The 24,645-nt window shown below is 43.7% G+C and overlaps 9 protein-coding genes across 9 annotated transcripts; 6 read left to right on the top strand and 3 right to left on the bottom strand.

The window, feature by feature from the left end:
* Positions 1-1,072: 1,072 nt before the first annotated feature.
* Positions 1,073-4,869, top strand: O0I10_009855 (uncharacterized protein; the record flags this gene model as incomplete). Its single annotated transcript, XM_058489841.1, has 17 exons — positions 1,073-1,174; positions 1,256-1,529; positions 1,631-1,756; positions 1,820-1,911; positions 1,977-2,147; positions 2,211-2,282; positions 2,375-2,422; positions 2,504-2,602; positions 2,660-2,737; positions 2,798-2,876; positions 2,947-3,143; positions 3,210-3,392; positions 3,450-3,588; positions 3,655-3,840; positions 3,907-4,055; positions 4,118-4,276; positions 4,345-4,869. 17 exons carry the CDS (start codon positions 1,073-1,075, stop codon positions 4,867-4,869), a joined length of 2,679 nt encoding a protein of 892 aa, XP_058339463.1.
* Positions 4,870-4,970: 101 nt separating this feature from the next.
* Positions 4,971-5,603, bottom strand: O0I10_009854 (uncharacterized protein; the record flags this gene model as incomplete). Its single annotated transcript, XM_058489840.1, has 4 exons — positions 4,971-5,210; positions 5,272-5,325; positions 5,396-5,527; positions 5,592-5,603. The coding sequence occupies 4 exons, from the start codon at positions 5,601-5,603 to the stop codon at positions 4,971-4,973; spliced, it is 438 nt and encodes a 145-aa protein (XP_058339462.1).
* A 113-nt stretch (positions 5,604-5,716) lies between these two features.
* O0I10_009853 (uncharacterized protein) lies at positions 5,717-7,069 on the top strand (the record flags this gene model as incomplete). Its single annotated transcript, XM_058489839.1, has 1 exon — positions 5,717-7,069. The coding sequence occupies one exon, from the start codon at positions 5,717-5,719 to the stop codon at positions 7,067-7,069; it is 1,353 nt and encodes a 450-aa protein (XP_058339461.1).
* Positions 7,070-7,183: 114 nt separating this feature from the next.
* O0I10_009852 (uncharacterized protein) lies at positions 7,184-7,642 on the top strand (the record flags this gene model as incomplete). Its single annotated transcript, XM_058489838.1, has 1 exon — positions 7,184-7,642. The coding sequence occupies one exon, from the start codon at positions 7,184-7,186 to the stop codon at positions 7,640-7,642; it is 459 nt and encodes a 152-aa protein (XP_058339460.1).
* A 2,798-nt stretch (positions 7,643-10,440) lies between these two features.
* O0I10_009851 (uncharacterized protein) lies at positions 10,441-12,089 on the top strand (the record flags this gene model as incomplete). Its single annotated transcript, XM_058489837.1, has 2 exons — positions 10,441-11,590; positions 11,650-12,089. 2 exons carry the CDS (start codon positions 10,441-10,443, stop codon positions 12,087-12,089), a joined length of 1,590 nt encoding a protein of 529 aa, XP_058339459.1.
* Positions 12,090-13,413: 1,324 nt separating this feature from the next.
* O0I10_009850 (uncharacterized protein) lies at positions 13,414-14,577 on the bottom strand (the record flags this gene model as incomplete). The annotated part of the gene is made up of 2 exons (XM_058489836.1): positions 13,414-14,414; positions 14,484-14,577. 2 exons carry the CDS (start codon positions 14,575-14,577, stop codon positions 13,414-13,416), a joined length of 1,095 nt encoding a protein of 364 aa, XP_058339458.1.
* Positions 14,578-16,207: 1,630 nt separating this feature from the next.
* On the bottom strand, positions 16,208-17,552 carry O0I10_009849 (uncharacterized protein; the record flags this gene model as incomplete). Its single annotated transcript, XM_058489835.1, has 7 exons — positions 16,208-16,354; positions 16,415-16,679; positions 16,741-16,882; positions 16,950-17,026; positions 17,088-17,163; positions 17,232-17,392; positions 17,449-17,552. The coding sequence occupies 7 exons, from the start codon at positions 17,550-17,552 to the stop codon at positions 16,208-16,210; spliced, it is 972 nt and encodes a 323-aa protein (XP_058339457.1).
* A 1,035-nt stretch (positions 17,553-18,587) lies between these two features.
* O0I10_009848 (uncharacterized protein) lies at positions 18,588-18,947 on the top strand (the record flags this gene model as incomplete). Its single annotated transcript, XM_058489834.1, has 1 exon — positions 18,588-18,947. One exon carries the CDS (start codon positions 18,588-18,590, stop codon positions 18,945-18,947), a length of 360 nt encoding a protein of 119 aa, XP_058339456.1.
* A 922-nt stretch (positions 18,948-19,869) lies between these two features.
* On the top strand, positions 19,870-24,442 carry O0I10_009847 (uncharacterized protein; the record flags this gene model as incomplete). The annotated part of the gene is made up of 18 exons (XM_058489833.1): positions 19,870-20,221; positions 20,280-20,434; positions 20,487-20,592; positions 20,649-20,744; positions 20,808-20,923; positions 20,999-21,373; positions 21,451-21,570; positions 21,628-21,694; positions 21,748-21,875; positions 21,995-22,120; positions 22,183-22,377; positions 22,440-22,513; positions 22,574-22,916; positions 22,975-23,306; positions 23,365-23,524; positions 23,582-24,043; positions 24,105-24,173; positions 24,233-24,442. The coding sequence occupies 18 exons, from the start codon at positions 19,870-19,872 to the stop codon at positions 24,440-24,442; spliced, it is 3,486 nt and encodes a 1,161-aa protein (XP_058339455.1).
* Positions 24,443-24,645: the final 203 nt, after the last annotated feature.

Raw genomic sequence — 24,645 nt, 5'->3', positions numbered from 1 at the left:
GATAACTTGGGTGTACAAGGAGGTGCGTCGTCGGGGTGGGGGGGGGGTAAGAAGATGTATGCGACGTGTATGAAAGAGAAAGAGGCAACAAAGAACATACCGATATATCAGGAATAACATAATGATCTGCTTCAGCACTCAAATAGCCTTGATGCATTGTGTTGCCAATAAGCTGTTGACAAGAGGAACAACATTCTGCCATGCAAGGAATGTCATTGCGAACGTACTCTGTAGTGTTGAAATGTCGTTAACATGTGGCTGTTGCTGTTATCGTTGTTGCCATGGCAATCGACCTACGTTCTCGTACAAGTTTGACGATTGCGTTGCCCCGTGTCTTTCGAAAGAATGAACGTTCGCCACGAATGTCTGTGAGTGCTGTCATTGACGATGCTGCGATTGGGGGGAGGTGTGTGTGGAGAGGTGGAAGCAAGCGATAGTTTCATTCGATGTCTGTGGTTGAAAAAGGTGTCACGTGTGGCAGGTGGTGTTTTGGTTCATTGTATGTGTGTGTGCCTCTCATGCAAGAGTATGCCTGCTTTGATTCTGTAAGACGTTACAACCAAATGCAGCTGATCCATGGAGTCTCCTTAAACAAACAAACCCTAATGGAGTGGTTCAATAACAGTGAGAGAGATCCTTGCATTGCTTTTGCTCTTTTTAATATTAACCATTGCGCGTGCTGCAGTGATCGAGCAATGACAATCAGCAGAAAAGAGCACGTGTGCTCGTGGTAGGTCAAAATCCTAACTAGCTACAACCTTTTGTCCTCTTCAGGCACAGCCCGTCATTCATGTACCCTTTTTTTCTCGGTCTTTGATGTCGTTCACCGTGCAGCCTTATGCGGTTACTAAAAACTTATAAAAAAACCATCTACATGTGTCCTTCCGTTTTGTTGTCATTTTCTTTCCCTCCTTCTTTCCCCCAACTCTCTTTTTCAAACCCCCACTTGCTGTTGTTGGAACGCATGCAGCAGTAGCGCCTCCAACAATACGCCCACATACATTATTATTGTTGTACTTTGTCTCTTTCTTTCTTTCGCATTCACTCTACACATACATAGCATCATCCAATCATGAAGTTTGCCAAAGATCTTGCCAACGAGAGTATACCCGAGTGGAGAAAGGCTTATATTAATTACAAAGGCCTTAAAAAGAAGATCAAAGTCATTGAAAAGGTATCATTTTCATTTACATACCTCCCTTGATCTCTTGCTCACATACACACAAATTCTTACGCTCGAAACAACAAACATCAGTATCGAAAGGCAAAGGAACGAAAAGCAGCTATTGAACTTGACCGAGCCTTCCAAGGCTTTGACGCCGACAGTGACCCTGAAATCCCCCGACCAGCGATCTATAAGACTGATACAGCCGCAACAACCGAATGGCGTTGGCCTTGGAATGCATGGACCCATGCCGACAATGCACCTCTGGATCGCCAACCTTCATTTCCACACTCTCTCATTCGACGTTTGTCTTCACGCTTTAATAATGACGAGACTGAAATGTATCGTGTACCTTCACATCCAGGTATGGTATGATCCCATCAAATGTACACACGCACACATACACACTTGCCATGCAATTCTAAATCCATCCATCCATGGGGTAATGAAATCTACCCTTTTTAGCGTCAGTACGCAGCTCGGCAACATTATCAGTACTAGAGGAGGTTCTGCTTCATGCAAGTGAACCGGAACGGGCATTCTTTGCTATGCTCAATGGCGAGCTTGATAAGGTCTCTCGATTCTATAATGGTAATAAGCTCTTCTTTTATGCATCCTTTTTCTATCTTTTCTCATCATCATGCAATTGTATAGAAAAAGAACAGGAGGCAAGGACCAAACTGGAAGCTCTCAAGATTCAAATGCAGTTGATAGCCGAGTATGGCCGACGTCTACTCGAAATTGGGGTATGTACTACCACCACACCACAACTCATTACGCCATTCTCTGACTGCTCATATGCTATGTACAGGCGACTGACCCAGCACAACGGCCATCCTACAATAATGACGAGTCGCGACATGATCATTGGTTCAATCGATTACAGCAACACAGATTCTCACATCAGCTCCCTGCCTCCCTTCAACTACCACAATTATCATCCACCGTTGACTATACTGCCGATCATCACGTTAGCTACAATGTATGTGGCAAGCAAATCATACACCATGATTACCTGGGTATCGTATTCACTCTTTCCCATTAGGTGGCTCGTAGTCGATTAAAAAAAGCCATCACCGAGTTTTATCGCAGCTTGACATTCTTATCCTCTTACAAGGTAAACATCACATCACAAGGGCAAAAACGCGGGAAGTGGATAAGCACATCATGTGGTCAACAACGCTCATCATCATTTGTACCACGTACTAGATCATGAACGAGAAGGGCTTTCAAAAGATCCTCAAAAAGTTCGACAAGGTAAAGAACTACACTTTAGCAATGATCACCTTTGTTCCTTTTATTTACTTTTTGTGCGTTTACATTGCATGACGATCATAGACGGCAGGATGGAAAGCGAGCCCCCTTTATACACAACGCATGAAAAAGTATCATTGGGTCACATCTGAAGATTTGCAGAACATTATCAAGGAGACTGAGGTATTTGAATGTTTCAGAATGCCCATGTTTTTGTTGCTCAACGTTTTAGACGTTTAGACACTATACATCAATGAATTTGCTGATGGACACCGACGGCGGGGTATGCGTAAACTCCGTGTTCCTGAAAAGCAAGAGGTTCGTGCATGTTGGCTTGTGCGGAGTGACATATGCATACTCATTGCATTATGCATGCAGGATTATAATTCTACGACACTGCGTATTGGTTTATTCATAGGCATCGCCATCCCTATGTTGCTAAGATCTTTACAACTGGGTATGTAAGAGCTCAAATGATTCAATGATCTTGTCAACTCATCATCCACACACCTGCTACTGTATTCTAGGATTCGACCCAAAGACAGCAAAACAGCTTCCAAATATTGAGACCAACTTGCATATATATGCATGCTTTTCTTTACCAATCCTTTTTTGCTTGGGATTTGCGCTTAACCTGGTGATATGGCACAAGAACCGGATTAGCTACAAGTTTATCTTTGAATTGGATCCAAGACACAATCTCGACTATCATCAATTTGGCGAGGTATCTATATGCTCTATATCTAATGCCATTATGGGATCGATATTGATCATGATCCTTGTATAATAGCTGCCGTCTTTTCTGCTGCTGGTCCAGTCGATCATGATGTATATTGATTTTTCTCAAGTCTTTGCACCAACTATACCCTCGGAGCTGTGCCCGCTTATTTTATTCGTAATTCTTGTTGCCATCATGCTTTGTCCTTTCAACATTCTTTATTGCTCAGCACGAAAATGGCTTGCAGTTGCACTGGTTTGTATTCCATGGCCCACAGCATCTTGAAGCTTCTTGTCTCATCATGATGAACAGGGCCGTATCCTACTTAGTGGTCTTTTCAGGGTCGAGTTTCGAGACTTTTTCATTGCAGACGAGCTCAACAGCCTGGCCTATTCCTTGTGGACCCTCTCCTATTTCTTTTGTGCTTATTCATGGCATTGGTCTGATCTTGGTAAGATACAAAAGCTGGCATAAGGTTGTTGTATTCGCTTATCAGCTGATGTTGCTTTGCAATTAGAATCCAATTGTAGCATATCGTTAATGTGGTACACGCCGCTTATTGCTTCTCTTCCTCCATGGTGGCGTTTGCTACAATGCTTGCGTCGTTATCGTGACTCGAGTGAGCTGGTGCATTTGGCTAATGCGTTAAAGTACACAAGCAGTATTGTCGCAACCATCATTGGTGCTGTGCGAAAAAGTCATTGTGAGTGATTTGGTCCTCAACGTTGCCGAACAATTTATTCATGCATCTTTGATGTCACATTACTAGCAAATACAGCTATCACAACCCTGTGGATTTTGGCGTCATTTATCAATTCATGCTATACCTCCGTATGGGACATCAAAATGGATTGGGGTCTTTTACGCCCTTCAAGTCAAAATTTCCTTTTGCGAGATGAGCTTGTCTTCCATAAAGCGGTTAGTATTTCACATGAGGTGTATCATGGTTGTTTACTTACACAAGGTGTCATCAACAACAGACCTATTATCTTGCTTCGATTCTCGATGTGTGTCTTCGATTTGCATGGGTGACCAATTTGGTGCGTATGCGTTTGAATGGTGACATCCTCGCATTCATTTTGGCAGCAATGGAGGCATGTCGTCGTATACAATGGAACGTATTCCGATTGGAAAACGAGGTACGTGCAACAAACATCACCTGAATTTTGTAACCATCCGCTCATCATTATGCAATATGGGTGTATAGCACTTGAACAATTGTGGACAATACCGTGCGATCAAGGAGATCCCATTGCCCTTTGCACTCAATGAGCAAATCAAAACCATCGATCCACCTGATGATAGTAACGGACATACGCCATCCACTAATGGTGTCAATGGACGAGCTACACCACCCACACCTATCCCCATACGTGTTGAATCACCTGCCGCTGTTGAACCATCATCATGGGTTGTGCCAACAATGACACCAAGTCGACACGCCTCAAGCTATGGTTATGAATCTCCTTATAATGGCTCCTTCTATGGCCGACGAGACTTTGAGAGCCGACGCGATCGCGATGAGACAAGCAAGGAAGCAGCCTCCATGAGTCAACCCATAACCACTTTTGAGAACGTGCTTACTCGTATACGTAGTTTTGGCACAGCAGGTGTTGAATCAGATGGTAGCGATACAGAGCGTGACGATGATGATGATGATGACGAAGATGAATATGATGATTATGGTGATGGTGGTAATGATAACGGAGGAGAACACCATCATGCTATATAAAAGCTTGTATTATTACTACTGCAATCCTTTTATTTGTTGTTTAATGAGAGAGAAAGCGAGCCTATCTGATATAGCAATGCAGGGATGGTGGATATAGTACATTAGTCGTAGAAGCTGTTGGTTTCGGCTGAATAGTGAATGACTTCTGGATCAACCTTCAAGCGTGTAAGCATTTGGACCATGGGGTCTTCTTCTTCTTCGGGCTTTTCACGCTCATCAAGATCATCAGTGCTTTCATCCATGAAGATACTCTCCTCGTCACCCCAATAGTCCCAAGACGTCTCCATTGTGAATAGCTCCTTTTGTTCATTAAAGACAGCGAGAAGCTCTTCAGCAACATGCTGCAAAGAAAGGTTTTTGAGTATGTACTTTGATTCCTCTTTGCCGATCACCTACTACTACCTGTGCAATCGCTCTCCATTTTGTGATCAATTGTTCAAGCTCCTCTGGACCATCCTATTTATGCATGGATGTAGATAGCCTTTTAGTCATCACGAAGCAAGGATGATATTACTCAAAGACTTACCTTGTCAAGATAACATTTCGCTTGATTGATCTGTTGAATCATGTCATCGTATTTCTTCCATTCCTTTTGTAGAGCTTGTTCTTCCTGGGTCAATTTGGGTCTTTTGATAGAACCTAGAGTAGTAGTGGATGTCTTGTGTAACCAAGTCAGCAATACATGCCGATGCTGAGCACATGTTGTAGAGGGTTCCTTTCACCTGATGATTCATTCTTGTGTGCTGAGCATTCAGTGCAACTATGGGTGGGGGAGGGAGTGAGAGAAAGAAAAAAGAGAAAAGCGGATAATGGGAAAGTCTCACTCACCTTTCTTTTTTATACAACAATGTATGTCGCTTCTACCGCCACGACCAGCTCCTCCTCCTCCTCCTACAACAACAACCCTGCAGTGCAAAAGTTTGACCCCATTCTCTTCATGCCTACCTCACATGGTGTGAATGAAGCCATTGGATACATCATACCGCATCTCGACACTGGTAGCTTGGCGCAATGTGCAAGAGTGAGCCGTCATTTCAACCGAGAAAGCAATAAGGCTATTTGGCGAGCACCCAACTTTCAGGATGGATATCTATACAACCCACTTCGATTGTTGAATCGTTTTATCGACTTGTTACCTGAATTAAGACCAGAGACACAAGCACTGGTGACAACGCTTGATCTATCGCATATCGAGGAATCACTTTATGAGAACGTACGACCCCACTTTTTTGATGCATTGACACGCTATACGCCCAATCTGCAAGTGCTCAAGATGGTTAAGACGAGCTTTTTGACAGTGTCAAGTGTGCGAGGTACTGGTAGACTACCCCATTTACGGGCATTGGATCTATCCTATTGCGAGCATGTATCAGACGACTTATTGGTTGAATTGGCACCACGTGTTCCTCGACTTGCTTATCTTCGATTGGATTCTCTCGGCAGCGATGCTGGTGGCGAACGTGGATTGGCAGCATTTGCAGATCATTGCGACGACCTTACATCCGTTTCGATTCGATACAATGATACGATCACCAATGGAGCATTGACAGCATTGGCCAAATTTGGCAAGATTCATGTTAAAGAAGTGGATTTGACAGGATGTGCTTATGTGACACCAGTGGGATTGGCGGCCATGGCCCGTTTCAACATCAATTTGCAATACCTCAGCCTTGCCAAAACAGCGTGCGATGCCAATCATGCAATTGCCTTCCTGACAGGTCGTAGTGCACGTTACTTACGCCATTTGGATCTTGGATTTTGTGCTAGTCTCGATAACCCTGCCGCTGCTGATCGTATTGCCAACGTATTATGGAACGAAGCAGATCATCCAGCACCTTCACTTGAATGTCTTGCCATCTCAATGCCTGTTGCAGAAGCCATGCTTGGAAGAGGTCCATGTCCATGTCCCATTACGCTTCTTGTCGTTCATGGTTTACGCCAAAATACACCCATGCAATTGCTTACGGCTTTACTCGCTTCTTTCCCATCGGCAAGACACATTGCATTTACACGTGATGAACCTGAGGATGATGAGTATATGCCAATGTCTTTTTACAGCGATGTCCCTGATCCATCCACTTCACGTCGTTATATCAATCAAGATACCGTCAAGCAATTCAATCTCTGCCAAAGCAATGTCCTTGTCACTCTCACCAATGATCGTGAAAAGATAGATGGTCTCACCATGCATCACTGGTAATAGCAATAGTTGTAGTAGATGAAACACCCACTTTATTATCATTCCCTTCTTTCTTTTCCTTTTCTCTTTCACAATTACAAGTATATCCTTCCTCCTTGTATATATATAAAATCGATGTCTTCAAGGCCACAGCCACAACAGTTAAACTCACAATCGCTGAATCCAGCAACTCTCATGGAGATCAATGTGTTGAAAAGGGTTGCCATGGAGCAACAAAAGACCAATCCCGGAGCAAGTATCCCCTACTTGGCCAAAATTTGTCAGATAGTCGATAACCAACGCCCACCAGAAAATGATCCAATGCGTTTGAATATCATACGAGCTGATGCTCATGCACAGTTGGCGGACGCGTATCATAAGGTGCAAAACTGGATACAATGCGAGGCATCTCTTATGGTGGCTGTCAAGATATGGGAAAGAATACTCGAGACACCTGAAGAATCTGATGGAAAAATGACGGCCAGGACGCGTCTTGGAGAAGCGTACGATATCCTCCGAATATGCTATGACACCCTTGGCAACCGTAGACTAGCTGAGCTGATGGAGAAGCGGAAGTCAAAGCTGGCTCAATAAAAAAATTTTCTTTGCAGAGTCACAAAAAGTATAAATACAGTGCGAAGCGCGTTCTTTAGTCCTCATTCTTTTTTTCTCCTCTGCTGCTTTTTACATGTAGAATAGAGGGTAAGTTATCATTACACACTTTTCATTTTTTACCTTTTTGGATTGGGTGTTTGATTGAGAATGATGAACCGCTCTTATGGGCGTTGTCTTCATTATCTTATCGACCATGGTGAAACACCTCCCGTGCTTCGCTGAGCACGGTTGAATACTTGCCAGTATACTTGTTCTGACTCATTTCAAGCCACCACATTCCTTTCTCTTACGTGTTGTTGTGCTCGATCAAGTGACTCACCTTTCAACAGTTTTTGTTTTCTTTTAGGAATAAATACCCTTTACTCTACATCCTTTGGTTTCCATGGCGACTTGTTGTCAGGTGTGTATTACTTTTCCTTTCGAGGATGGTGATGGAATCAGGTGATGATGAAATCCCGTGTTCGCAGTTTCCACTGGAAGAGGCTCCCTTGCAGGGTGGCTTCAATGTCGGACAACACTTCCTTGGATGTCTGATGATTCCACACAATCACCATTTTGCTTTTGTGTTATTACGTGTCATTGTTTTACTTATACGTTTCTTCTAAAGATTTAGTTGCCCATTACTTTCTCGCTGTTGGCTTGGTCTGGGAGAAGGAAGAAGAAGGGGGTTGACTTTTACTGGATGGTTGGCGTTGAGGCCTGGTATGTATTGCTTTTTGTATCTATCCTGGGAAAGCTGCTCCATTGGAACGGGGAGTGTTTGGATGTGATGAAAAGTATACATCATTAGGAAGAGCCGACTTAGAGTCATCTAAAGGTGGCTTGTGCTGAGTGATGATTCTCTGACAAAATTTTTTGTGGGGCGTGTGTCTTGGTCGAGTTATCACGCGGGGTACAAGTTACTCATCCATTCTTCAAGTCCTCCCTTTTCTTCACCTTCTTTCTAGATTTTAGTATGCCTCTCTCTCTTGGTTTGGTGTTCAGGCAAGTGCTCTTCAAGATATGTGTAGCTGTTCCCTTGTGCCAATAAAGGTTCGTGTTTGTTTGATCAACCATTTCGTCCCTTGTTGTGTTGTTCCTTTTTGATTTGGATTGGATATGATGGCAATGATGACTTTTTTGCATTTCTGGCAACCTCTTGTTTGAATTCCTTTCCGTGCAAAGCACCGAGGGGAATAATGGACGAAAACTTTCCTCTGAGCCATCATACCTTTCCATACAAGCTTTTATTGTTTATAAATAAACTCGTTTGTTGACAAGATATTTTGCATATTGTGTGACTTGAAAGATGCTGACATGAGATGGTATGTGCTTTCGTGCTTGAACATGCAAGAAAGATGGGCATTTATTTTGATCGTAGCCATCAATCATAGGTAGGCTTGTATAGTAACCTTTCTTTACTCGCATGTACAAATAGAAATGAGACATGGGACACGTGCATCGATAAAGTGACCACGTGCACCACTGTTTTCTCTCCCATGATCGAAAGGTTGGCAGGTAGATTTATGTAAGGCATGTGCCACCATCATCCCAACATCCCATATACACATCTTGCAGCCTCGTATCCATCATTGAATTATCTTTCATGGTGCTGTTTTGAACACCTTTAGCTCATCCCTTTCATACATGTCATGATACAGATTCGAAAAAGAATCAGGAACGCCTTTACATGATCCATCGACAAATGTTTGCAGAAACAGCATGCGACCCGCCGGATGTTACATCCATTGTTTTGTGGCAGTATAGTAGATTTACCTTGATTGCTGTTGTTTTCGCCCATGTTATCCCTGGCTTGCATTCTTTGCCGCTTTTCCGGTTCACCTGCATGCATTGGTTTTCTCCTCTTTCTTCCCATACAAGGAGTATTTGATTGGTGTCATACCACCCCATAAAGTTGCAAGCTACATTGCATCATATCACAATGCGTAATTTGTTTATGATCGTGTAAATGACAAAACACTTGAAGCTCGAGTCAAAGTTAAGCATAAAAAAGGGTGTCAATCCCCATTGCAGAAAAGCAGCAACAAATTGAAATATTCCGAAAGCATCCTAGTTGCATAAAACAAGCTTCAAGTTGCCGTGAATGGATGAATACAAGCAAACGCACTGGGCAACCATTGTAGCACAAACGCATATACATCCACGGCAAAAAGTGAAATGCGCGTGTGATATGAGATGAGCCAATAGGCATTGGTAGAAAGGCGTGTGTGGATGGGGGTGAGGAGGAGATGTGGGCGTGTGTAAATGATCTGCACATTGATAAAGAGGATCCAAGGGTTCTTTACACGTGATGGCAGCATTGCTTTTCGGCATTTCTCGAGTGGGAGGCGTGTGAGGGTGCGTGCTACAGTTTACGAGAAAACATTGGTCGAAACAAGACAAGTCTAATCTCCTCGTTCGGATCACAGACCCGCCCTATTTTGGGGGCGACTTGCACACACACACACATACACACATACACAGACTCATATCGTCGGTAAATACCAAAGGGCTCTAAGTGATCGAGGAGTGAGTGTGTGTGCCATCAAGGGGCACCAGAATAAAGAGCACACATGCCTGCAAGGATCCAATCAGAACCACACGTGTCAGAGCATGTTGTGCTTTATTGGGTCTTGACAACGTCCTTTTGCCCGTTCCTGATCACACTCATCATCAAACGCACGTACGCAGTACTTCTCACACACCACACACACACATATTATCTCTTTCCTTTTTACCTTTTTCTTCCTTCTCTTACTTTCTCTCACACCTTTATTGACATACGCTCACTTTTGACCATGTCGTTGTCTTCACCCAACATGCCAAAAGAAAAAACAATCGACCATCCAGCTACAGCTGTGGTACCACCCAAAAAGCGCCGAAAGCCTTCAGCTGATGTTGTCGTCGATGATAGCCCAATGATAACGGCAAACAAAGACGCCTGTACTTTGGAAGAGGATGAGCTTGAAGAAGATGATGAGGAGGATGATATTGAAAAAGAGCAACAACAACAGCAACGACGTGCCAAGCGCCATCAAAAAGAAAAACAAGGCCATGAAAAACATCATACAGCTATCCAAAGCACACCTCCATTTCAACCTGCCATGATGGCCTTACCGCCACCACTACTTTCATATCCGCATCATCATCAGCTAGCGTATTACCATCCATTGTATCCTGCTGGTCCCTTTTATCTTCCAGTGGGCTCTTCACCACCACTCACACCTCATCAACCATCTCCATCACTACGACCTCGAAGCAATGCTGGTGCACGTATTTTGCCAAAGGTATCGCCTTCAGATGGCAATGCTGCTGGTGCTGCTACTATGACAACAACATCTTCGGTATCAGCCTCAGCGACAAATGCACCCTGTTTTGCATCGCCACCACTACATCCCAATAGCCCAAGCGAGTACCTCTACCATCATCATCCATTTAGTATTCCTATTGCACCAGCTTCTGGAGATCCTATTACAGCTTCTGCTGCTGCTGCAGGAAACGTACGACGTGATAGTAGCAGCACAACATTGACTACTGCCGATCAACGTGAACAAGCTCGTAAGATGTCTCATAGTGCCATTGAACGACGTCGACGTGAACGTATCAATGACAAGATTGTGCAGCTGCGACAACTAATCCCATCTTGTGCCAACCAAGAGCATTTGCATAAGATGACGGTATTACAAAGTGCCATTGATTACATCGCCTATCTCAAAGAGGTGGTGGCAAGACTTGATGGAGAAGAAAGCTTGAACGTCAACCTCAAGAATAACAAGGCTCCTAAATCAATGATGCCGCGTGAAGTGGAAGCATTCACTACCCAGTTTTCAGTCACCAAAAACGATGCACGCTTACAACATCAACGCCGTCGTAGCAGCACAAGCAGTAGTAGTGATGCTAATAAGCAACCGGTATCCAATGGCAACGAGACATCTGAACAACATCCACGTAAGTAATAATAATTTTATGGTAGCTACCACCAATTACTAATCATCCTTGTACATCAGCCTCGTCTTTCGATGCTCGTAAGGGTATCAAGCCAATCGATGTGATCCGTGCACGTGTCCCATGCCATCAACACCATTCATCTACTGGTAGCCATGGAGACAATGGTCTCTTGGCAACACCAGTACCTTCGCCTTCCTCTGTTCACAGCCATGAGTGGTCTTCAGCAACATCATCATCGAATGTGTTACCACCACCTTGGTCATCTTCAACCCCCAATACGGATCATGTAACAAGTGGATCATCATCATCATCACAGCATCCACGACCTAAAGACACCCACCATGATAGCAGCCCTGAAACCATCTCATCATCATGGACCGAAGATGGTACGAGTTGCTCATCCCCTTCTCTACCAACGCCATCGCTCACCCCTCAGTCAGGAACACCATCCATGCCAACGCAACAAAAACATATGAGTGTTGAGAATCTGCTTTGTTAAAGACATTATCATACGACTTGTTTTGCAAGGGAATTTGTGCGCTTAATTGCATTGCACATGTATCGACATCATTATTGCCGTCGTGCAAGAAAACGGAGCCCTTTCGTTCTAACCCATATACCCCACCATCGTTTTGCTACTAATTTTTCCTTTGTTTCATGCACACACAATTTATCAATGCCAATGGTCCGTCGTTTTACTTTCTCTCTTTCTTTCTCCCTTGTTGTAGCTTTATATGCATATCTTGTACATGTCATTCCTTTACTTCCTTGCCTTGCTATATGCTACTTGTTCTATTTATCATCATCCGAGACGCCAATGGTCATCCCATTTAATCTCTTTTCCCACGATTTACCCGAGTATGGTTCTACAATTGTAAAAAACAAAGTTCATAAATCTTCATAAGCTTATACATACGTCTGGGCCAAACCATCTTATTACCGATTGGGTGTAGCATGATGGGATCAAAAAGTCAACAGCTGTTTTTAAACCTGCGGCGATGTCTTCCGAAAGTCGGCGTTCCTTTTTGACAGATTGATAATAATGGACCCCAAAGTATGGCTATACTATCTCCTAAAGGTGCTGTCCGTGCTCATAGTACCAGATCCCAAAATATCTTTTCTTGGGCCATGTGCATACTTGCAGCCGAGTACATATGGATGCACCACGTGAGTTTCCACATTCGACATTGGTTCCAGACATAGGGTCTTCCCTAGTAGCCGCTCCATTGTTTAAAGAGAATGTGTAAAACAAGACATGTAACGCTGAATCCATTGCGGTCTTGAACCTTGTTTTGCCATTCATGTGATACTGCAGCAGTAGCTGTTTGTTCTTTGCATTGAATGAACCAAGAGCGGGGTTTTCTTCCCGATCAAAAACCTCATTGTTTTTGAATACGTAATGGTGAAAAAGCCTTCTCAATCTATCCTCGTCGTCGTCGTCGCTGTTATCCATCAAACCAGTGAGGTTGTCTTTATTTCATGATTTGATTCCTTTTATATACAAAGCCCCTGAAAGTTGTCATTTGTCTGACTATGCAGATTATTGGATCTAGATCACAAAAGAGATAGATGGGGGCGATGTGTGTGACAAGCGCTGAAACAGATGATGACAAGACGCGTGTATGTATGTATGTATGTATTCATAAATTGTTTGCAATGGATGATGTATTATTGTACATGTTGTAATGGGTAAAAGAAGAGAATGGTGAGTGATTGTTGCAGGTTGTGATGGGTGAATGATATATGTAAAAAGGATGCAATGGGTGTGTGTGTGTGTGTGTGTGTGTGTGTGTGGAAACAAGAAGAATAAGAAGAAGGGGGTATCAACTGGGACATTGGAAACCAGCGGGAGTGGAAATGTTTTGGGTAGTGGACCATGCGATGCCTGCTATAGATGTAGTGACCAAGAAATCAATACCCAGCCCGGTATCTTTTTTTGAGCCATCGAGTGATACACCAGCAGCATTCACCAAACAAGCACTGAGCAAGTCGCTAAAGGTAGGATCATCTTCTGAAGGAGCGTAATAGTACATGGGTAAATGTAAGGTGACGAGTTGTTTGATGCGTGGTGCTAAGACAATTGTGCCTGAATCACCGTGGCCAATAATCTTGGATGTATCACGGTTGACGACGCGGACTGCCATGTTTCGGATATGAGTCGGAATCCAGTTCTCCGTATTATCAGCCGTCATGTTGACTATCCATGTTGCATTGAAAGAGACCAATGTCGAGTTTTGTGGATTTTGCCATGCATTGAATTCATCTATATTGTCTACTTCCATAAGCGACAATTGTGGTACCCTTGGCCATACAAAGTACCAAATAACAGCAATCACCACGGCTGTAAGGATGCTGCCAATACACACATTCCGCCACCATCGACGACTCTTTCCACCACCACAACAACAACACCATCGTTGCTTTCGTCTCTTTCTTTTGAATGCTTGCTCTGCATCGGCGGCCTCTTCAGTGATGGCTTGCATTCGTTGTGAAGTATTCATCCTTGTGGCACCACCTCGTGATGAAGACAAGCTTTGAGCGGGATCCATTTGTAGTGATATGGTGCGATCTTGCTCATCCATTGAGCCAACGTCGTCAATGTAAATGGGTGCTGGCACAGCTGCTGGATCTCGTTGATGATGTGAATAAGGTAGATAGGAATTGGCTCGATCATTGGTTGCCCATGCTCGACTCGTTCGTTTATTATTGTCGTCGCCTCCATTTCTCGCATAGGGGTCGTCGTCATTGTTGTACAGATCCGGTACAGGTGTCGTTGTCAGTCGTCGAGTGCTGCTATCCGATGCCGATCGAGAATGAGCAGGATCTAGCAATGGGCATGCATTTGAGTGATTGGTCTCTCCCCTCATTCAAAGTGGGTGGGGTTTTGTTTTACCTTCTCGCCTTACTGCACGATATGGGTCATTTTCTTCATAATGCCTTGCAGCAACCAAAGTGCGTCCCAAGGGGGAATCTGCAGAAAGAACCATGAAATGCACCAAGGGATGGAATAAGAAAAAGGGTGAAAGAAGAATAAAAAGAAGAAAAGGGGGGAGAAGGAGAAGGAGGAGGTGGTGGTGGAGTGGAAAAGTAAAAAGGGGAGAAAAGAGCTGAGGAGAAAAAGAAGTTGGGTTTTCCGAGCAACACAGCACAACCCAACTTGCATATTTTGACGCTTCATGCTTGTGTTCTTGTGTCACATTCTGCCACCCATCGGAGCAACCACGCTTTGAAAAAGACAATGAAGACGTGTTACTTAATAAGATTCTGCCAAGCCTTTTTTTAACACCCTTTCCATGGTCACACACACTGTAATAACACCAATGTGTACCTTAATCTTCACATATCTCGCTCTCTCCCCACGCTTTTGTTTGCTTTGAAAAAGAATCATAAGAACCTTTCTGTTTTGCCGCCACCATCATCACCAGATGAATGATTCCGATAGCACATGACCCATGTGCAGCACTCAGTCATCACCACACATAATTAGTCTCGTCGTCAATATCGGATGGGTCGTGTCATTTCATCGGGCGGTGTTCGGTCAATGGTAGCTCTAAAGATAGTCAACATCGCCCATTGTAATGGTTTTCACACCTACTTTAGTCTCGCTTAATAGCTTCACATGTCCCGCTTTATAACAAACAGGCCCCATTTTTTCTTTTTCGATGCTTTCTATGGTCACAGTGTAGCACAAAGTTTTCGGAAGACAATGCCCACCACCACCATCATCCATAATAATAACCAACAACAGCTGTCCGATTCAAAGCACCAACCACCCATTCCTCCTCTCTTCCTTCCCACCCCCAAATCTATAATCTGTCGTCATTTTGGGCCGTTTAATCGGTTACAATGGGTGCTTCCCCAACAATGGGTATCATGTTATGCGTCGTATGGCAACATTTATAGGGTGGTTATCATCCCCAGCAGCACATTAAAGACCTTGTTGCTGCCATTGATTGATCAATGCACTGAAATAAGAATGAAAGGAAGGATTCGGATCACATGCAATAGGGAAGATAAGATCGTTCTACGGTTGTCTTGATTTCGTTGCCTAATTGCGACGAGCGGCAATGGAAATTAGACATGATGTTATCCACCCATAACGGGTCGTCATATGGCGTGAACCTTGATGTTCCGGCATTATCTTCTTGTGTATACAACTGGCTGATAAATAGCATGATGACATTTTGTAATCATCAACATCATCCCCCTCTCGAACCCAATTGATGTCAATTGTAATGTCGGCATATGATGTGGTCGGCATTACTAATGTGGTATATCGCAATATGACCTGTGATAGTGCAAGATACCTGATGCTTTTGAAATAATGGCCCCCTTTAATGTTGTCGGTGACAACAAAGAGTTGTTTTGCATTTTCTGGCAGCGCTTGAACGTGGCACGATGATGACATCGACAACAATCACCCTCATAAGAACAATCTTAGATGCTCCACCGTCTCATTGGTATCCATCCCCATGCTTAGACCATATCCAATCATCACAATTGCTCACCCAAATGGTTCCCAAAAATATCATACTCCTTGTGTATTATAGTTACCATGCAAAAAAGGGAAGGTTTTAAAGACTAAAGGAAAGAAAACGATGGGTGATCACTTGCTGTTTAATCAAGCTCCATGCCAACTTGACGCTGTTGTTGTGGAGGGTTTGGACCGCCTGTAAACAATCCTTTCATAAGGTCCTGCAGCAAATTGGCTTGCTTTTTGGGTCGAGGGATGTTGAAAAAGACAGCGCCAATATCATCCAGCAACTGTGGGATCCATTGTCAATAACAACAGCAAAGTCATAACCACCCTCATCCCCATCCTACCTCATCGAAGCCCTTTTGTTCATTACACATAGCTCCATAAGTATCCCGTAGCTGCTTGAACAAGTCTGTGGCATCACGTTGCACGGTCAACAAAACAAGTCGGGTGAAATTAAGCCAGCTATCGTCATATACAGGCTCCTTGACAGGTTCATCGGCTGGAGCATGTCGCACATCGACTTCGGATCCTGTTTTGGGAGGATTGGATGCTTGAATAAATGCCTCATAAGCAAGGGTAGCATGGTGAATGTTCTTCATTGCTAGTAATCTTTTAAATTATGAGTACCACATATACATTGGTCCCTACAACACTCGCTAGTCCCACTTACTGAAAGACGACACGTGCAATGAATAAACCTCCTGATGGCATTCCTTCAGTCTCAGACCACTTTGCTGCAACAGTGCCTAGTAGCTCAGCGCTGTGATCGGTTCCTACAAGCAAGTGTTCCTCGGCCAATGCAAAACGTCCCTCTGTTGTTGTCAATCCCAATGTCAGCTCCGTAGACCACCATACAGCGGATTGATCGGTATTACTTACCATGGTAGAACATGGTTCCAACGTAATCATGCAAATCAGGATCACCTTCACGATATTGACCATTCTTTTGAGTCCAACTACAATCATCAAGATTAACACCCTATGCATAGTAACTCAAATCATTATCATGCTACTCACCTAAAGGCATTGTGGATGTACGATCTTCGGCCTGATTCTTCACTGGGATACAAAGAAAGCAATTCGACAACACGATCTATATAGCGTTTGGATGCGATGTATCAGAGGGTGTGTGTGTACGTGAATATGCCGTTGCCGTCTTACCGAGTGATTTCTCGTCAACTGCAAGATTGGCTGAATTGTAGGTATCAAGCATGTAGTTTGCTAAGTCTGATCCTGAGGCATATTGCTTGTGTTGCATAAGGGAAACGGCTCCATCGTGAAGCAAATGGATAGCCTTGTTGTACTTTTGTTGCTTGTTGTACCTAGAAAGAAGAAGTGTCACCACCCCGATGTTCAAGCTGGCCATGATGCCTTTTACCTGCGAGCTACGGTCCGGTACATCTGATGAGCTTCATAGTAGTTGCCATTGCTGATAGAGTCCTTGAGTTTTTGGAGAGTCTTTTCAGTGCCTTTTTGTGCCATTATGTGAATAAAAGAGAGAGAAGAGCACCATTTGTGTCTCGCCACGCGTGGCGGGTTTAGAAAGAGCAGTACAGTACGTAGCGCACACCCACATGGTCGCTTCCCACCCAATATCACTAATCTTTATATCATAAGAAAAGGTGATACTGTATCAATAATCATTTCGCTTGATGGTATAAGTTTTGATTGTATCATACACGAAAAGATTCTCAACAAGGGTGTATCTTGGACCCTTTGCGTTGCCAGGCAACCGAATTTGGGTGCTCAGGATAGAAATCAATGGGCCGACTTTTCTTTCATAGCATCATTCAATCCAATAAAATGTATGTTACTTCATTGAAGCCGCGTATGTAATGAATTTGTCGAGCCTGTTATTTCGCCTTCGCAGCGTCCTTTAAGACCATCATAGGGTTGATCTTCGAGTAATAATGATCCATTACTTTACATCTTTCTTCTCATTGCATATGAATGCACCAAATGAGCTAAGTGATAAAGAAGCCGGATGATCGCATATGCTTATTTGTTGCCTTTGGCCTCTTAAAGAACGAGTGCATGTTGCAGGGATTGTGTACAGACGATACGGGGATGCATGAAACGTACATTGTAAATAACAAAGAGTTGCGCCTGCATTATTTATTTTGGTACAAGGTTCCCTATATGCTTGGACGACTATCATTCATGCAAGATAAAGAAAATAGGGATGCCATGTGGAAGTACAAGGGATATGCAGTGGTGGGGACTCAAAACCATTCATGCAACAAGATAATGCCCTCAGGTATCGCTCACCGTTGGCAACGAGTAAGGTAATCGGAAGGGCATAATACAGTGATACGTATTAAAGGACTCATGTCATAGATAACAATAGGCCTTCCATCGAAGGCGCAATCCTTGTAGCTGTCGTGTCGAATCAAAGCGGCATAGAGGCTGTAGTAGACTGTCTTTACTGACGGCTAAACATTTACCAGCCGGGAGTTCAAGTGGCAAAGGGCACGGCGGAGGATACGTATCTTCGTGTGTCTTGGTTCCTTGTCCATCATGGCAGAATTGGTAGAGAAATCGAGTGGTGCTGGTGTCATTGTGCGTCGCGAGCCTTGGTACAAGAATCCTACATTGGTGTGGATACTCAAGTCAACAGCTGTCAATTTGATTCTTCCCTTCGTCAACGGCGTCATGCTTGGCTTTGGCGAGATTTTGGCAAACGAGCTAGTCTTCAAGTTTGGGTGGTTTGGTTTCTCACGCGTTTCTCCAAGCACTGCTCTCGGCTTATCCCCCGGCATCCCTCCAAGTGGAACGACCGAATACAGGAAAACTCTTCAAAACGAGGTCAAACGTGCCGAACAGCAACAGCAACAGCAGCAGTATACCAACACCCCCGATCAATTAGAATTACAATAAACGCACTCTATTTTCGAAGATGGATTACTTTCATGGATGGTATTGGTGAGCACATTCAGAGGATCAAAGGGGATGGCATCTATGATTGCGGGGGAGATGAAGGCTATTCCACCAATGAAAGAAGGATCACCCGTAAAGGATCATTAAGAGTGTTGGAAGACGCTGTGGATCATTCATCATGTTATTGGTTTCCCAAAGGAGGAAGGAGAAAACAAGAGGCAAATGTGGATAAAGAGGAAAGGGTTGCAGGATTGCATTCTTTGTTATCTGTGCACGAAATTGACATGTCCCAGTGAGAGCAGCTACTGGTGAAAAGAGTGTATGTTTCACAAAATGATACGCTTAATGCAAAGATCGTCATCCATATTGGCTGTGTGTGTGTGTATGTGTATATGTGCGTGCGTCTGTATCAGAAAAAAACATCATGCATAAAAGTGAAGTTTGTGTCAGGTTCACATCAGCTGATTCTTAGACAACCAAGTAAGAGAGGTTAACGGCAACCACAATGACGACATGATGATTGATTATTCTATTACAAGACAATGATGCCGAATCGATTAAGGAAAAGGATAAACAAGTACGTGGATGGTAGGTAGGTGGATGATGCAGGAGGTGGTGGATGATGTGGAATGGGATAATATGGATTGGTAGGGGATTCCGACTTAAGCAGCGACACATAGTCAGACACATTAACACGCGCGCGTTTGTATGTGAGTGGTGTGTGTGTGTGTGTGTGTACGTGTATGTGGGGCGAGTGAGTGTTGCCAGACCAATCTCTTCCTGCTCTTTGTATTTTTCATTGTCTCTCTTTTCTTTCTTTCTTTCTTTCTATACCAACAAAGGGAGTGCGCGAGAGAAATATAAATACTCACAACAAAAATCAACGCCTTTCCTCCTTTCGTCCTTGAATATCAAACCGACCATGGCCCAAGACGAACGGACCGCGTACTATGCTGCTTTGTGCGAGCAACTCTACAACCCAAAGTCATCTACCGAAGGCGACCAAGTACTCAAGATTCTCGAGTATAGCTTCCCAACATTTGCCGATGAAGCAGGCGGCGGCATTGCAGCATCCCAACGACAACCACCTCCTCCTGGCATGGAAAACAGCCCCACATTTGCCATTGCCACACCCACTGATACAGCGTCTGCTTTACGTGTACTACTGGAAAACTCCCCCAACCCTTATGTTCAAACCTTTTGTTTGTCTCGTCTTAAGCAACTTGTTCTGGCCCAGTTCACTTTATTCACCAACGAGACCAAGGTTCAACTACGTAAGTGTATACATCCTATCTCTTTATCCCGGGCTCTATCACTCATACCTTTCTATAGGCACATTCCTACTTGGATACTGCTTTATGCATCCAGATTTGCAACCTTTTGTGATCTCCCAACTGGCAGGTGTCTTGGCATTACTTACACGTCTTGGATGGCTGGATGTCGAGGAGTATCGCAACGTACAAAAGGATATGAATCAGTTCCTTCAGGTATTTGTTTGGATAGATGCCATGATATTGTCAACTTACAACGCTATTCCAGGCATCAATGGATCATCGCATTGTTGGTATGCACATTCTTGCAGTGCTCATTCAAGATATCAATTCACCCACTGCGCCTCGAAATTCGGCCAAGTTTCGTAAAGCTGGTATGTAGTTGATAATGGATACCATTTACACAATGATTAACTTGATCCCTCTTTAGCGGCGGCCTTTCGGGATACTCAGCTATTCCCAATCTTTGAAGCAGCCTATGATACGTTGACGCAGCTACTACAACGAAACATCCCATTTGAGAAACGTGAGTGGTTGCATGATTATGGAGACGGGTTGCTATGGGATACTGATCTTTTCTTTCTTTTAGCTGGTCAAGAGGATCGAATGAAGGATGCCACCATCAGCGTTCTTCTCAAGTGTTTGTCGTATGATTTCGCTGGCACCAACCTGGATGATGCAGGAGAGGATATTGGCACTGTACAGGTAATTCATGGGAAGGATATTGAAGAAAGGGAAAAGATGCTTATCATGACCGTGACACTCACACACACAAAAAAGATCCCCGCAGCTTGGCGTCCCATCTTTGAAAATGAAAGCTTTGTTCCTACCTTGTTCACTGCTTATCGTGAATTCCCTCCACCTTTGTGCAGCAAAGTGATGGAGTGCCTCGTTCAAGTTGCTTCTGTGCGCAAGGCTTTATTCAGTGGAGATACCGAGCGTACCAGCTTTGTGCTCAGCATGATGCAAGGCATTCAGGATATTATCATCACATCCCAAGGCATGAACGACACCAACAATTACAATGAATTTTGCCGATTGCTTTATCGATTCCGTGCGACTGCTCCTTTGAATGAAATGGCTGAAAAACAAGGATACCTTGAATGGATTGGGTTTGTTGCTGAATTCACGGTCAAGGCATTACAATCATGGAAGGTATGGCTTGGTGTTGGGATAAGAGAGAATGCGTATGCGTATTGTATAGCTCACTTCACTCTTGGTGCACGATTTAGTGGGCTCCTAATACGGCCATGTATCTTCTTGGATTTTGGTCTCGTGTGGTGCAGAGCATGACCTATTATCAGCATTTGGATGAAGCCGTCGTACAAAAGTTGGAGGACATCACTGTAGAGGTATGTGTGTCATTAGGTGAGGAGTATACGTGATTAACATTATGACTTTATGATTAGCTTACCCGCGTCTATATTACAACAAACGTTGAATCTGTGCCTGTTCGTATCGAAGAAATGTTGGATGGTAAGTTGCATTGGGAAAAGAAGGAGGCCATCATTGCTTACACGTGACATTAGATCCGCTCGAGAATGAAGAATCACTTGTGGAGACGCTTGCTATGCTTGGGAATATTGCTCGCTGCAAGTATGAAGAATCATGTTCGACTCTTGTATCCATTTTCAACCCGATTGCAAACCAATACCAGGTAAGCACAAGGATGATGCATATGACGTATCACGTCGTGTGGTTAGGGAGTTTTGTGGTCCGTGCGCTGATTTGAGTTACACCCCCTGATGTGTGTGTGTGTGTGTTCATGTTATACAGGAATTGATTGCACAAGCTCGTTCTGGTATGACTGGCGGAGATGCATTCAAGGAAGCTCTCGAGGTCATTGAAACCAAGTTTGCATGGCTCGTATACATCACTGCCATTTTCGTTGGTAGTCGACCGGTAAGCAATTATACAACATGGTGATGGCTAAGTAACATCTACTAATTGTATGTTTTCCTTAGTCGTTCTTGTCTTCTGATGAGTTGGATGCATTGGATGGTGAATTGACAAGCAAGGTTCTTCAATTGATGGATGTGAACCAAGCCCTTCAAGGCCAACACGGCAACGCCTTCCTCAACCAAAAGCTCGATATGGCCTTTGTCTACTTTTTCTTGCAATTTCGGAAATCGTATATTGGGGAGACCACAGGCAAAAATGTAAGAAAGTATACCGTGTACGCAAAAGGGATACATTGACCGACAGCTTTTTTTGGTTATAGGTATATAGCAAGCTGACAGAGATGTTTGGTATCAGCGACCAAGTCCTCATGCTCAATGTGGTTATGCGTAAAATGTAAGTGACATGGGATCAAGTTGAGAAGGATGGGATAGCTAATGCATGTATCGCTTTTAGTATTACCAATCTACAGTGCTGGAGTCATAGTGAAATGGTGATTCGAAGGACTTTGGAGCTATTCAACGAGTTAGCAAGTGGCTATAGCTCATTGAAGAACCTGAGGAAGATCGAGACGGCACGACTACTCTTGCAAAATCACATGTCGAACGAATTTGCATTCTTTGAAAGCGACAAGCATAACCACAATCGCATGCTCTACTATCAAGTCCTATCCAAGGTGTTGTTTGCGGATGATTACACGGAGAAGGATTTCTATTCGTTTATGCGTCCTTTTGAATTGCGCTTGGAGCCCATCGAAGCACTTGATAGCGTGGAAGCCTTCCGACAACCTGATGTTCGAGTAAGTGGATTCATATGAAGGGGGAAAAAGCGCCTTTTATTCAACGCTTCTATTGTAGCGTGCTTTGCAAGATGTGTTTCGAGATCTGCGTGGTTTTATTCAACCGATTCAAAGTCGACGCGATTACCTCATGTTCTTCAACTGGTTTTATCCCGATTACATGCCCATCCTCTTGCGTGCCATTGAAGCTTGGTCACCTGATCCCATCGTCAATACCGTCTTGAAGTTTTTTGCAGATTTTGTATTCAATCGGAGTCAGCGTCTCAACTTTGATATTTCATCTCCCAACGGCATTCTCATATTCCGTGATGCTAGTCGTGTGGTTTGCACCTATGGCCGTCACATTCTCGAACACCAAGTTACCAACGAAAGTGAAAAATACCCCTACAAGTAAGTGCCGGGATGCTATTGATAGCAGCATCGAGATTAACCGATACCTTTTTATTAGATACAAAGGCATATCCATCTGCTTCAATATCATGTCACGGTGCCTTGGTGGACGATACATTAATTTCGGTGTCTTTTGGCTGTACCAGGATAAGGCTATCAACGAGGCGTTCCAAATGATGTTCCAGCTTTTGCTCAACGTGCCGTTGAATGATCTTATGGTATGTACACTTTTTCTTTTGATAAGGGATCTTATTAACAAATGCTATTTAAAACAGGGTTTCCCTAAGCTTGCACGTGCTTGTATTTCGATGCTCGATGATTTTACCAAGGAACAATTGACTGCATTACCATCGTTGGAGCCAAACGTATTCCTTTACATGATGCAAGCGCTTGAGCAAGGTGTCGAGTCATCCGAAAGCTTTGTGCGATCCAAGGCATGTTCCGCTATTGACAATGTTTGCTCGTTTGTGGTGCGTGAATCTGAAAAGGCGGATGCACGACAAGCCATGAATCAAGAGGACGGTAACGCTGCTTCAAATGCATCTCTTGAACGACGACGATCATCGACTTCCAAACAAGCACCTGCTACGCACTGGATGATGGGTTACCTCGCTCAATACACATCGCTGCTACCTTCCATGCTGATGACGGTTTTCAATTTGATCTTGTTCGATGACAATCTTGATCAATGGGCGTTGTCACGGCCGTTGTACGTGCTTATGTTACTGCAAAAAGAGGTACGTATAAAATTATTACTGGACTTGACAAAGAAGATGCTTATTTCCCAAGGAAAAACAGTTAGCGATCGAGTACACGCACCAAGTCATCAACCAGCAATTGCCTGAACGTCGTGAATATGTTGCAAAGGTAAGATCAATGATGGCAGGGAGTGCTTGCTTGGTGATTTTAACGTAGCATGGATATAGGCTCTTGGTACATTGACCGAAGGTATTGGTTGGACGCTATCAGCCAAGGATCGAGAACGATTTTCACAGAATGTATCATCCTTCCGAAGGGACTTGGTCATGAACAACGTAGCACTTGTACCGGTACTCGTCCCCCCTACTGGAGCTGGTGGTAGTGGCAGCGGCAATCCTCAAGCTGTTGGTGGAAATTCTACTGTAGCAACGTTCTAGAAATAAAATCACTACCATGATTGGTTATTAGCATGAAGCAATGTACATATAATAGCTAGAGCAAAATTTTCTGCCTTTGGGAGATGGGGTCATATTGGCAGCTGTAGATGAGTCAAAAGCACTTTAAAAACACACTCCTATCATCATGAACACCTTGTACATGAATTATCTAATATACCAGCATTTCATATGTATTCGATTTT

This window comes from Lichtheimia ornata, assembly GCF_029851405.1.
Source record: "Lichtheimia ornata isolate CBS 291.66 chromosome Unknown scaffold00060, whole genome shotgun sequence".
In the NCBI taxonomy this organism is placed as follows: domain Eukaryota; kingdom Fungi; phylum Mucoromycota; class Mucoromycetes; order Mucorales; family Lichtheimiaceae; genus Lichtheimia; species Lichtheimia ornata.
The sequence above is the reverse complement of the archived record's forward strand: the minus strand, read 5'-3'. Positions and strand labels throughout refer to the sequence as shown.